This window comes from Oncorhynchus kisutch, linkage group LG19, assembly GCF_002021735.2.
Source record: "Oncorhynchus kisutch isolate 150728-3 linkage group LG19, Okis_V2, whole genome shotgun sequence".
NCBI lineage: Eukaryota > Metazoa > Chordata > Actinopteri > Salmoniformes > Salmonidae > Oncorhynchus > Oncorhynchus kisutch.
The window spans coordinates 39,624,519-39,638,230 of NC_034192.2; the positions used below are offsets into that span (position 1 = coordinate 39,624,519).

Genomic DNA, 13,712 nt, shown 5'->3' on the forward strand with positions numbered 1-13,712 from the left:
AACTGTCGCGGGGTAAAATGCCACCTTACTATGACCTTAGGGCTTGCGCAGATACAGCGAGACATCCTCCTTTTGCTCTCGAGGTTTCATTGTGAAGAACGAAAGAGAGAGCCTCACCAATAACCATTATGTCACCAATTGGATATGTTGTGTGATACATCATGGACGTTTTACACATTCATTTAGCCATAATGACGCATCCATCGCCCACATGTCCAGTGGCATAGCCTGTCGTCGCCAAGGTGATATCAACAGTTAGGCAGTTTAACAGCAATATCGTTCAATTTTACGCGCTTCCAATGATGGCTCTCCAAAATATTCTTCCCCTCTTTATTTTATTCGATCACATTTAAAAACAAACAAAGGTTTACACTACCCCCATTATTGTCGCTTCACGTGTCATCGCCCATTATTAATATAGCTTTAAATTCATACAATTGATTTTTATGATTCCCTTTAGCCAGTTTGAGCAGTTGAGAAATATCTTCATTCGCACGGAAGCTGAAATAAGTCCGTAATAAAACGATCATATAATAAATTCGTTTTCCCGGTGTTGCAGTTTTATTATGAGTCATTTTTCATGTTTATTAAATTTAGACTGGGCAATCCGTCCTCTTGCTTCAGGCAGAGAAAGGTTAAATCATTTGTGCCAATCAACACTGTGTTTTGCATTATCAAAGGCAAGCCAGTATTCTATAATGGATCTTATTGGCATAATGTTGGCCTAATATCCATGCACTAGTCTATCTTCATTTATTTTATGAAACGTTCCATTGAATAGGCCTTATTGCGGGACCATGTTTATGTCTTTCTGAGTTGTTCATGCACAAGTGGACAAGTGCAAGATTCCCAGTATTCTGTCCGAAATATGTTTTTCTACTTGCATGACGCTGATGGAAGAAGACAATCTTGTCATAATCATGATTAAACAGCCTGCCCTATTCTCCAACTTCCCACCTCACTAACGGTTGTCTTCTTGATGTACAGTGTTAATGGTGTGTAATAAGGCGATTTCCATAGGCCTAATGGTAAATTAGTTGAAATTCTGAGTTAGGCTATTTGACTGCTATCAGGCATACAATGAAAGGGCAATAAACCCATAGTTACATAGCAATTGAACATAGTTCCATCATGCATGACAGTCCATATCTATTAGGCAGTTGTTCATGTCATCTTTTTATAGTGGGATTAAGGTTGGTGTTAGCCTACGCAGCCTAATTAAACACATTTATACATTTGATAGACTGTAATCTATATGTCATACAGCACAGAAAAACTTGGACTGCTACTGGAAATTGGCTGCGGGTTCTTTAAGAGAAGGGAGCAGGCTACAAAACATTGTCTAACTGGAAATGCGGGGGCCAATGGATGACCGAATGGCACGATTTAGGCAGAAGGGGTGTCTCAGCTGTTGAAATCACTTCAAGACGCACTGTAACAGAGCAATCTTTTCCAATTAATACTCATGTTTAGCACAGTTAACACTTCATTTTGCTGAATCTTTTGATACGAAGAGGTTGAGTCGCAAATGCCCTCTGCTTTTGGACATGTCGTAATAATAATGCCAGAACAGGGCACCAGTATCCTCTTCAAAGGAACTTGGGAATTTCTCAAATTGCGGATTTGGCTGTAAGTAGTCTGGCTAACTATTTTACATGACCAATAGGCTATTAATCTATATCGATTACTGTGATATGTGCAAGCAAATATGTTAAAGGACATACTACAATGTGATGGATATGCATTTTAAGACTCCCAATCTATCCCGATGGATTATTAACATTGCATTTTAGCCTACTCCGTATCTATGTCTTCGGGACAGATAATGGCAACGCTTCGTTTGGTGTGGGTCGCACACTGCTCAAGGAAGTATCTTTAGGCTAAAAAACCTGAACACAGACGTGGGTATCATTTATGCGCCTGATACTGCGACAACACGGAAAACAAATATAGAGCATACTTAAAAAAATCAACATATGAGTCGTTTTGAGACGCTAATATCAATACGGCAATGGAAAACACTGGGATTGAAGAGGTTAACCAGACACACCAGCAACACGAGCCCATCAGTTTTGGAATAGACCAGATACTGAACAGCACTGACCCGTCCAGCAGCTGCATGCTGCCCAACCGAACCAGCGACACGGATTACACGAACGTTTACACCAATGGCTATAACAGCGTCTATAACCCGGCCTGCTCCATGGCGGCTGGGCTCGCTGGTTCCTATAACGTGAATATGAACATGAATGTGAGCATGAACATGAACGTTAACGTAAACGGAGGGAACGCCGGTGGTGTTATCAGGGTACCAGCTCACAGACCCATGCCACCGAATCCGCCACCTCCTAGCCATCCGCCTTGCCTCGCGGCTTGCATCCCCTCAGTGACTTCAATGACAAGTATGGGAAATGCGGCCAACTTCACCTTCCCGTGGATGGAGAGCAGTAGAAGATTCGCAAAAGACAGACTCACTGGTAAGATTCACCTACATTTCTGAGCATTTATGTTTATTTAGACTACAATTCCGTCACAAAATGGGACTATTGCTTCATGGATTTCTCCATAGACATATTAAATATTTTCCAGTGGAAAGGAGGTCCAAACTTAAATGGAATTCATAAAAAGGTCACCTTTAATTGTTGTTTGGTTTGACAGTTTAACCCACATCCTTAAAAGTATGGCATATGCCTAGGATTTTGTTTTTAGCATCTTGACTTTTAAGAAGGCATTTTAGCCAATTTTGTGACAGACTCATTTATCAAACCACATGTGCGACTGGGCATATGGCATGAGGAATTCGATTCTACATCAAGTCCTGTCTATATCATATTAGTTCATTTAAAAGGCAAATGAATACTTGCAGGTATTGTTAATAGTTTATGTTATGTACATTTGTATAATTATATGGGTATAATGTCAACCGTTAAGATTGCGGCTTTCAATCCATATGCATGGAGGGGATAACGTTGATAAATCCCCTCGTCATCCTAATCAAATGAATAGCTCACCATACAAAATGGATGACATGATTTGAAGAGATGACTGTTTTTCCAAATGCAGAACACCTGATTTATTTCTGAATATAAAATGTACCATTCAACACCATCCAAATGTGGTTTAATAATAGCAACATCAGTGTCAATAGGCTATAATAAAACATAATAGATTAACTGTTATGTCTGTGAGTATTGTTGTTGTTTATAGGCTATTATTATTGCTTATTGTAACAGTCTAATAACAATATAACAATTTACTATAATAAAAACAATTAAAACCAACCATTTTCTAGCGTAGTGTTATCATTATTACTTTTACTTTTTGAGGCATAGTAGCTCTGTCTTAGACATTGCGGCAAATAGGCCTATAGCCTCGTCCAATAATAGGATCTAAATGTAACGATTAATTCTACGGCAAGTCTTTGAGGATGCAGTCCTGCAGGTGGGCTACCTAAATAATTTTGTCTGGACTCTACTGGGCTATTTATAGGCCTATAGTTGTGTATACACCCAACTAAATAGAGAGAAGATAGCAACACCGTCACTATCAACACCTGACAAGCATGCTATTTTTTGTGTTTAGCATACACGGGGTTATTTGATATTTCCCTTTCCGCGTTGAATATCATGCCAATAAATGCAAAGCATCAACGCAATTCGTGTCCTAGGTCTATTGAATAACCGCTGTCTTATTTTAATAGAACTATCTTCAACACAGTGTAGAACAATTATCCTGTCTTACGTCCAGCCTAACAAAAAAAAAGGAAAAGAATTGTGACAAATTCTTCACAAACTTTGAAGTATGACATCTAAACATTTAGCGTACGGACAGTTTATTTCGCCCATAAACCATTGAATTGACTTGTCAAGGTAAATTGGATAATATTTCAAATGCTTCACGTCAATTTGTAAACGCTTCTATATCTCTATGACATTGGCAGGTGTAATCTATATCATTTACAAAAAGAAGAAGAAGTAATCCAAGTATGGTGGCTGTGATTGTGAATATATGTCCGGAATCATTTGACCAACGTTTTTCTCGCGTTTTAGGATATTGGAAAAGTGCCAATTTCTCAAATATTAGGCCTAGCAAAAGCACGACAGATCAAAATATGTTATGCTTATGTCATAATCCTTTTTCACATAGGCTCTGGTGTTTTCGATTAGCCAATAGAAAAAGGCACAACACTAAGGGTTGCATGGGCCATGATAGGCCTATTACAGCATAGGCCTACTGTTTCACATTTCATTTCATTTTAGTATTATAGAAAGGGCTAGTAGTAACTTAACTGCCGTGCAAATGAAAACTTAATTCGACGGGCTGGCAGTTCGATGGCCTGTATATTTTAGGCTACGATGACCATAACCTCACCCCCACGCGGCCGAGAAATTAGTTTTCCTGGCATGACGTCACAACCATGAAGATGGAAATGAAGACCATTATGTATTGGCTCGCATTAAATATTAACAATGATGTTCTTTCCTAATTAATTATTTAAACCAGAGAACGATATGTCAACTATAAAATATCTTATGTAAATATGCTTATCAATTGTATTCATAGTCACAACGGGCCACTTGTTTCATTTGGTTTATCTTTGGTGTTGGTTATAGCCTCATCGTCAACCATCCACCAAGACATTCCTTTTAAGTGATCACTTTTTTTCATTGGTGATCACCATTTGAGACAAATGCCTATGTTTTGAGATTTATTGAAAGTGCTTAAAGTAGGATATTACAGTGTAGCCATTTGTCAACATTGTTTGAGACATTTATTTTTAAAATCCCACTCCCATCGATTTTCATTTGAGTTAATACTTTTTTATTGTAGCACAAGGGGCAAATTGTATTTCCACGTTTAAAAATAATAAACATTGTAATAAATATGGTATAAAATGTAACTCTTAGTTGCTGGATGGACTTAGCTCAGCAGTCAGCACTTGTCTGTTCATTTGGCTTAACCTAAATTCATATCTGAAACCGTAAAGCGTTTCTTTGGATGCTTGAAATAGACCTCTCCTTTTTTAAATAATTCCCTCTCATATTGGATTGAGGCGCTGAATTTCACGCAAGTGTCAAAGCAAGTGAAACAGCGAACAGGCCTACGATTGGAGATGTGATATTCACAACAGACCGGACATACTGTATCTGAACATATTGGAAGACGCTGAAAGGGAATAACACATGTTTCTATGTTGATTGACTTCTTGGCAGTTTTCAGGTTAATGAAGCAGAGAAGTGCATCAACTGATTTTTCCCCTCAAGTCAATAAACAAAGTTGTTCATATGGCTCTAAGTTCTGGAGAAATGGGCATCTAGGATACTTCAAATCGAAATGTAGGCCCAGAGGTATTTTCATTTTTACAATATCTGCATGTATTGCCATAAAACTGGTAAAATATTGTAAAATACACACTATAATCTTAAAGTAAGGTAACTGTAATTTAATGAATGGCATCCATACCGGCAATAATCAATGTATTTGGAGAATTTAGCATTAGGACACTGATTAGTGTCTATAGTAAAAACATTATATAGCCTACCATAAAATACATTAATGCCATGTAATTACACAACCACTAACAGATACTACTACCGTTGTATGTACAATGTATAATACGAAGTGATTACATTGTACCTGCTTGCTGTACCTTTGTAAGGTCCCATAATAGACATTGAGGTAAGACTATGCCTATACACCTCATTGCATTAATATAACCGTGCTTTATCTTTGTCAGAAATAATGATCTTCCCCGCAAATACATTTATTTAAAGATGGCGGCGGTAATGGTGGTGTTGATGGGGAAAGCTGGACAGTTTTCTCGGGAAGTTGCTTCAATTCTCAGCCAGTGTTGCATGGGCAAGTGGCTCTGTTTTGCCTCATAGTGTAATAAATAGCAATATGTTCATGTTATATTTCAATATCATAGAATCCTTTATATATATTTATTACATCGCTACACAGGTAATATCCGCAGTGGGGAAGAGAGGCGCTGTCACAGAAATGTGTTATTAGGTATAAGTGGTTTTATTATGGGCCCATATTCTCTAAGGTAGAATCTTTTTTTTTATAGCTTATGCTAAATCATATTACCCAGGCATCAGATGTAGTATTCTCCACCATTTCCGTCGTCATCCCTTAGAGCAAAATACATCAGAACAATTCCTGCAATGTGTTCTTGAAAATGTTCTATGCAACATTCAAGTGAAAATGAAATACAATTATTGAATGAAGTGAAATACATAACAAGATTTCTCTGGTTTGTGAAATTCAGTGACCTTGAGATTTTGAGGGAAATCTGGTCTACCACTCTCTCCATATTTGGTCTTGCCCAGTTATGGGAAATTACAGTATATCTTCAATGAATAACATTATTGTGGTAATTGTCTGTGCATGCATAAACATTCGGACAACAACTTATTGACGTCTTTTGTAATATGGGCTGATTATTAAACGCAATCACATCACATTATAACGACTTTTACTGTAAAGAGGCTGAGGGCTAAATTGAACTAACTACCTTGTTCCATAAAGGGCTGCAGGTTTGGATGACAGACAGGTGTGTTCTGGGCTCTTGGCACACTGCTGCATTTAGTAGGATACTACCACACACTCGGTTCTTTATTTGGAAGCTGGTCATAAATAGGGACATCACAGACAAACTCAAATAAAAACCTATGGCATGATGTATTTTGTTCTACTGTGACATGAATCAGTCAATCATCATCCATAGGAATATTGTTACATTTCATATGGTTTAATTGTTTATTCAGAAAATCTTATGTCAGAATTCAAGTTAGGTTGAAGGTGCCCTTTAGCAAGTTTGACTGGGTGGCAGTCTGTTTGCGTGTTACTCTTCGGTTGCATGTGAACGTGCTTGTATGTGCCTGGTCCATTAGCTGGTCCACAGATGGCCTGAAATAGAAGTCTAATGTGGTATTATCTGTACCCAGACCTGCATGTTGAGCCTGGAGCAGACATGCTTACTCCAAATGTGTGACCTATTCATCTCTATCCTCAGGCAAAGAAGGGTTGGACCCTCTCTAGATTAAAAATACCTTTTCAAAAGTACTTGCAGTCAGTGTTTACAATTCAATTACAAATATACCCAATTTACATTTTGAAATATATATATTTTTGAATCATGTGTGAATCATTTGTTGTTTGCATTGATGTTTATAACCAATCAGAGAGGTTGAGAGTGATTTGAAATGATTGTTGAGTGCATTATGTGGCTTGTGTTTCATTAGTGTTTCATCTCATCTCCAAAGTGCCTCAGTGGAAAATGAATTTAGATTGTTCACACTGAATCCAGGTTACTACATTCTCAACACAGTAGCAATGGTCCCCCAGGGCACCTATGGAGATGTTTTATATGCAGTTTGGCTGCTGGTGAGCTCTCAGACAGAACTAGACCAATAAACATACTGTAAGACAACCAGGCAAACAGCTTGTGAGGAACAAGGAAGCCTGCTCCTGATTCCCTTCGACAGAAACGTCTGTTTTACATTTTATGGATGTAGATGGGTATAGGACTTGAAAAGGGCTCTATATCCAACGTATTATATTACATTTGTGAATGTTCTGTTTACTCATGCAATAGACAATAGACAATAGACAATATGGTATAAATATTTTACCATAAAATGCTTGAGATGGGTACTTTTCTTTTGTATTAAGTTTTAATGAGTAAAAAAGTAAACAAATGTAGCTTGTACAGATCACCTAAGTTACTATGTAGAACTGGATAGGTTAGATAGCCGACTGTAATGAACTGGCATCAAACCAAATGTGATACTTTTGGCCTAACCAATCAGCTGAAGGCACTTATTGTACTAAATGACAATCCCCATCTGAGATAAAAGCAATGAGAGGGTACTTCCTGAGTACCCCCACCTGCCCCTCACAGCTCCACATGGGTCCCTGACTGTGTCTCCCTTTCTTTAGCGGAGCAGGCAGAGGACAGACAAGCAGGAGACCCCAGTGGGAGGCCAGGAGCCCCCCCGGCCCTGCCAGGCCTCTGCCCTCTCCCCAAGGGGGACATCGGCAGGGTCCCTACCTGGAGCTCTATGGAGACATTAGCCAAACACTATTACCCTGAACTCGCTCACCTGCGAGACACTGGCCCACTTGCAGACTATCCCTTTCGAAAGGGTACTTGTCCAGGTGAGTCACTTCCCTGGTCTTCTTTAAAATGTGCCTTTCATCTTGGCCTGGTTGGTTTTCTCCTGGTTTCCATCAGGGTTGTTAAAATACCAAAATGCTTAGGTCCATAGGACAAAACTCTGTGTCACGTTTGTACTATATGCATTAGAGATGAGGAAAACATGAATATAGGACCTTTTTTTTTAACCTTGTAATCATATTACAACGGGTAATAGCCAGTGATGAACCATTAAATGTTGGCTAATTCCTGGTAAAAAAAAAGATACATGCTGGAATATTGAGTTGAATTAGGGAAGGACAACAAAATCCCCCATAAAATATACACAGGTGATCATGCATACTAAATCTATGGCAAAGGTATAATATGTCAGAGAAGGTTCTTGCTTGACCACGGTTTGTCTCTGAAAAATGAACATAGTCTCTCTCTCTCTCTCTCTCTCTCTCTCTCTCTCTCTCTCTCTCTCTCTCTCAGCAGCCCTTTCGCCCTTCTCCGTGACCCGGCGCATCGGCCACCCCTATCAGAACCGGACACCACCCAAGAGAAAAAAGCCCCGTACCTCGTTCAGCCGAGTGCAGATCTGCGAGCTGGAGAAACGCTTTCACCGGCAGAAATACCTGGCGTCAGCGGAGCGCGCCACCCTGGCCAAGGCCCTGAAGATGACGGACGCACAGGTCAAAACCTGGTTCCAGAACAGGAGGACAAAATGGAGGTAGGGGCCCATTACAGCAACACATTACAGCAACACATTACAGCAACCCATTACAGCAACAATCTTCTAGACGTTCTTCAACACTTTCAGTGGTAAAGCATTTTTAATGGTTCCTTTTATGACATTCATTATTTCAAGAAAGGAGATATTCTTTATCAAAACTGCTGTCCATTGTACTTGCTGCATTATGATTTAAGCATTATGATGCATTAGACTGAAGCATTATGATGCATTAGACTGAAGCATTATGATAGATTAGACTGAAGCATTATGATAGATTAGACTGAAGCATTATAATACATTAGACTGAAGCATTATGATAGATTAGACTGAAGCATTATGATAGATTAGACTGAAGCATTATGATACATTAGACTGAAGCATTATAATACATTAGACTGAAGTATTATAATACATTAGACTGAAGCATTATGATACATTAGACTGAAACATTATGATACATTAGACTGAAGCATTATGATACATTAGACTGAAGCATTATGATACATTAGACTGAAGCATTATGATACATTAGACTGAAGCATTATGATACATTAGACTGAAGCATTATGATACATTAGACTGAATCATTATGATACATTAGACTGAAGCATTGTGATACATTAGACTGAAGCATTATGATACATTAGACTGAAGCATTATGATACATTAGACTGAAGCATTATGATACATTAGACTGAAGCATTATGATACATTAGACTGAATCATTATGATACATTAGACTGAAGCATTATGATACATTAGACTGAAGCATTATAATACATTAGACTGAAGTATTATGATACATTAGACTGAAGCATTATAATACATTAGACTGAAGCATTATGATACATTAGACTGAAGCATTATGATACATTAGACTGAAACATTATGATACATTAGACTGAAGCATTATGATACATTAGACTGAAGCATTATAATACATTAGACTGAAGCATTATGATACATTAGACTGAAACATTATGATACATTAGACTGAAGCATTATGATACATTAGACTGATGCGGGAAGTGACACAAAGTAACTGTGCATCCATTTAAATATGGTATGTGAATTGCTTTGCTTGCGGTGAGCAAGCTTTTGTGATGTGTTATATGAATATACTATATTCCTGTGGTTGATATTGTGCCTGGCCCATTTTTTTTGTTGTGACAGTGAAACACCTTTTTTTGCTTAGCTTAGCTCCTGCTTGTTTTTAGAGGCCAATCCCCTTGACCAAGCACAATTAGCCCTGTTCTTAAAAGGCTTTCTGGAATGGTGCTGTCCAAAGATGACAGCATAGCCTAGTGGTTCGAGTGTTGGACTAGTAACTGAAAGGTTGCAACATTGAATCCCTGAGCTGAGAAGGTACAAATCTGTTGTTCTGCCCCTGAACAAGGCAGTTGTTCCTAGGCTGTCATTGAAAATAGGAATTTGTTCTTAATTAACTGACTTGCCTAGTTAAATAAAGGGAAAAAAAGCAATACTGACCCACTAGTCTGAATAGTTGAGTGCATTGTCCATGGCAGAAACTCTTCCCCTAATTCACTCAAACTGTTTTTTTATGGTCATGTGAAATAAATGAGTGGACTATCAAATGATAATACCTTGCCTTTATTTAACCTTGATGTCAAACAAGGACCTAAAGGGAATGAATGTAGAAGTAGTTCCTGTTTATCTGAGTCATCTTGACTCATAGGCTCTGGCACACCTTGCATTAAAATGTGTCCTGTAATCCGATCTGGTGGACCTTCACCTGATATGGGAAAAGCTGGCACACGACACATTTTAATACCAGGTGTAAGAGTAAAGCCTGAGATCTTATTTCAATAGGTATTTGTATGCAAGGTGTCGACACAGGGCCATGTTTTCTATAGAAATACATCAAGATCTGTTTGAAGGACAATTAAATGTAATGGTACAGTTTGTATTTTAGTGATCAGTTGCATCTCTGTTGAATTCTGAAATTCAAAACACAGATGAAAAACAGAACGACTAGATGGCATATCATGAATAACCAGGGAATTGGCTAACTCACTTTCCTGATTTCTGAGCTAGTTTTGGTGTGATTTATGGTATTTCCCCATAGTGTGTAGATAGGATGTGCATGAAGGATGTATTTGTGGGATGGCTATGCTAGTAACAAGCATATGATCAAATGAACAGCAACGAAATCGGATTAGGATAATGTAGTTAGCAATAACGTGTGGCTAATGAAAGGAGGATGGTGTGTATGAAACAGCATTTTAGAGGTGTTTTTCTGACCCTGTTGCACATGCAGGCCTAACAATCACATGTAAATACATACAGTATAATATCCATGTGAGAATGACATACATCATTGTTTTCATGAAAATGAAATAATGGTAATCCAAAGGAAATAAGGGTCAAAAAGAAGTAAAATAATCAGGTTATCCATTTTTTTTATGTAGTTATTTTTAACAATACATTATCACTTTGTCATGGACTGAATACTTGTATTTCAGGAAGTATTTGGCTTTTTGCATTTGAAAGTAGTATTTATGGTGACATACTGTATGAATATTTAGGCACTGTTTTGAAATTGCCCTTTTCCCCACTGTGGAACCAGGAGACAGACAGCCGAGGAGCGCGAGGCAGAGAGACAGCAGGCAAACCGTCTGATGCTGCAGCTCCAACAGGAGGCCTTTCAGAAGACCCTGAGCCAACCCCTGCAGCAGGACCCCCTCTGTCTGCACAACTCCTCCTTGTACGCCTTACAGAACCTACAGCCCTGGGCGGAGGACAACAAGGTGACCTCCGTCACCTCCCTGGCATCTGTGGTCTGAATGATCGTGTGTGTGTGTTTGGGGGGGGGGGGTGTGTGCGTGTGTAATTCATAATAAGAATATAATAGTAATATTGCTGATTTTTCTAAGGGAAAATGTGGGTGGGCCATTTGTTGGGGAGTGACCACTCATATCTAGATGGATGCATATGAGGAGCCTGAGGCCTTAGCATTCAAATGTATTTTATGTAAAGACTGTTGCATTGTGGGATTGTACAGTAATATGTTTTGGATGATTAAAATTGACATTATATCCTTATTTAATCTGCATACCAACTGCCATTAAGGACAAGGACAAACCTATAGGATATGACGTTTTGTCTATGTATTTCTTTACAAACCACGTATTCTCTTTTATAGATCATATGTGGACTTCTTGGCATGGACAGATATACGTTTAGTTCCACTGAAATGGACTATGATCAATGAGTCTACTAAGTTTTTTTCAGACCTGATTCTGTCAAGTCATTTTCCTACCTTACACTAGATTTTCACTCTCCCTTCAGCTGTCTGTCTAAACAGAGGACGAAGCGAAATCCTCACTACCAGACCACTAACAGACACATCGGTAGATGCCTACCATCAAGACTGTCCTGTTGCCAACAGGGAGCACTGACTCTCAGCCATACGGCAACAAAACTGGATCCCATTCCTTTGCTTTTGACTTTGTACAATGTAGTAATGCATGTTTCAAATATTTCTGTGTGCACTTGGAATTGCCGTTGCAGTCACCAGCCTTCCAGGTGGATCCTTTCCCTGACTGCAGTTTGCAAGTGGTATCTGTTCGAGGATTACTCATAAGGTGTTTTACACCTTTTAAGGTGTTTTATATTAAATGATATCATGACTTTTTGAAAAGATTATCAACATTGGAAGCCTCTCTTTTGTTGTTGTTCTTTCACCAGAAAGGATAACTGCAAGATTTCACACAATCACACAGTTTCACACATTTTCATACCTCCTAAAGTAAGTGTCCTCTAATCTATCAACATGATGTTGTTGACGATGCCACACTTATTGGAATCTTTCAGTGTTTCTCATTCATTCCAATATTCCATCCTTATGACAACTTCATCTCCACAGCCAAACCAGCAGGCCATGTTTCACATAACACCAGAAAAGGTTAAACGTTTTGCATAGAGTGCTCTTATCAGTAAAGTTTATTACAACAATGTTTTTCTGTGAGACTGCTTGGATGCTAGTGATGCACATGAAGTCCGAATCCAACAATTAACCCAACACAGCGAATTCTCTGGGAAACGAGGCCCAGGAGGGATGTCTTCTGAACAGTTTGTTCTAAAACCCTAGACCTTGGGGGTCTGTGATCCACAAATATCCATGTCTACCTAGAGACATTGGACAGTTGTCAACTTCCATTATCATCCATGTCAAGTCAAAACAAAAATGTCCTATCTGGAAGTACAACACACTGCTAATCTAGATCGATCTCTAGGGTGGGGCATTTTATAACTGCAGTTTTCTTGTTTGTAAATGAGGCTTCACTCTCTCTACTTCGCGTAGATCACAGATGGTTGCCTACACCAGGAAGTAGTACTATTCCATTGTGTAGTGTTCCCTTGTTGTACTGTTTACAAAAAGCCCAGAAAACACCCCCTGGAACTCAACGTTAGAATCCTGGCAAAATCTCACGTTCAACCACATCCATTTTCTGATGATATCAACAGCATCAGTCTACCCAAGTTGTAGGATCTCCATAGTTCAAAACAACTGTCTGCCACCCTTTCTGCACGGAGACTGCGTGTTTTGTCGGTTTAGAGGGTGTCTCGCCTGGTTGAGATCCTGTCAATTGCAGGCAGTTGTCCAGGTGACGCCTACTCAACCCCCATTTCCTCTGCCCAGACCATGGGCCTCTTTCATCCTGCTGTCTCAGATGCCATTAAGACGTGACTTGGCCCATTTTACAAAAATACCTCATCCTTACTGTTTTCAAAATCGTGCATTGTGTTTTGCTACAGGTGCTTAAAAACTTTTTTTTCTAAAGCTGAGTATGTTTTTTTACCCTTTCCACT

The 13,712-nt window shown here is 38.9% G+C and overlaps 1 protein-coding gene across 5 annotated transcripts; it reads left to right on the top strand.

Annotated features, from left to right (window-relative positions):
* The first annotated feature begins 1,406 nt into the window (after positions 1-1,406).
* On the top strand, positions 1,407-12,972 carry tlx2 (T cell leukemia homeobox 2). 5 transcript variants are annotated; one of them, XM_031797052.1, is made up of 5 exons: positions 1,407-2,477; positions 7,948-8,166; positions 8,639-8,876; positions 11,467-11,647; positions 12,043-12,971. In XM_031797052.1, the coding sequence occupies exons 1-5, from the start codon at positions 2,012-2,014 to the stop codon at positions 12,109-12,111; spliced, it is 1,173 nt and encodes a 390-aa protein (XP_031652912.1). In that variant the 5' UTR covers positions 1,407-2,011; the 3' UTR covers positions 12,112-12,971. The 5 variants fall into 5 exon arrangements, with proteins under 5 accessions (XP_031652912.1, XP_020308416.1, XP_020308418.2 ...); XM_020452827.2 differs by having other exon boundaries at positions 12,189-12,970; XM_031797053.1 differs by having other exon boundaries at positions 1,420-2,477; positions 8,642-8,876; positions 12,043-12,542.
* Positions 12,973-13,712: the final 740 nt, after the last annotated feature.

Excerpts from the sequence above, each read along its gene's own strand:
- tlx2 (XM_031797052.1), top strand. The coding sequence starts at position 2,012 with ATGGAAAACACTGGGATTGAAGAGGTTAACCAGACACACCAGCAACAC. Across the intron at positions 2,478-7,947 it reads CGCAAAAGACAGACTCACTG|CGGAGCAGGCAGAGGACAGA; the intron begins GTAAGATTCACC and ends CCCTTTCTTTAG. Across the intron at positions 8,877-11,466 it reads AACAGGAGGACAAAATGGAG|GAGACAGACAGCCGAGGAGC; the intron begins GTAGGGGCCCAT and ends CTGTGGAACCAG.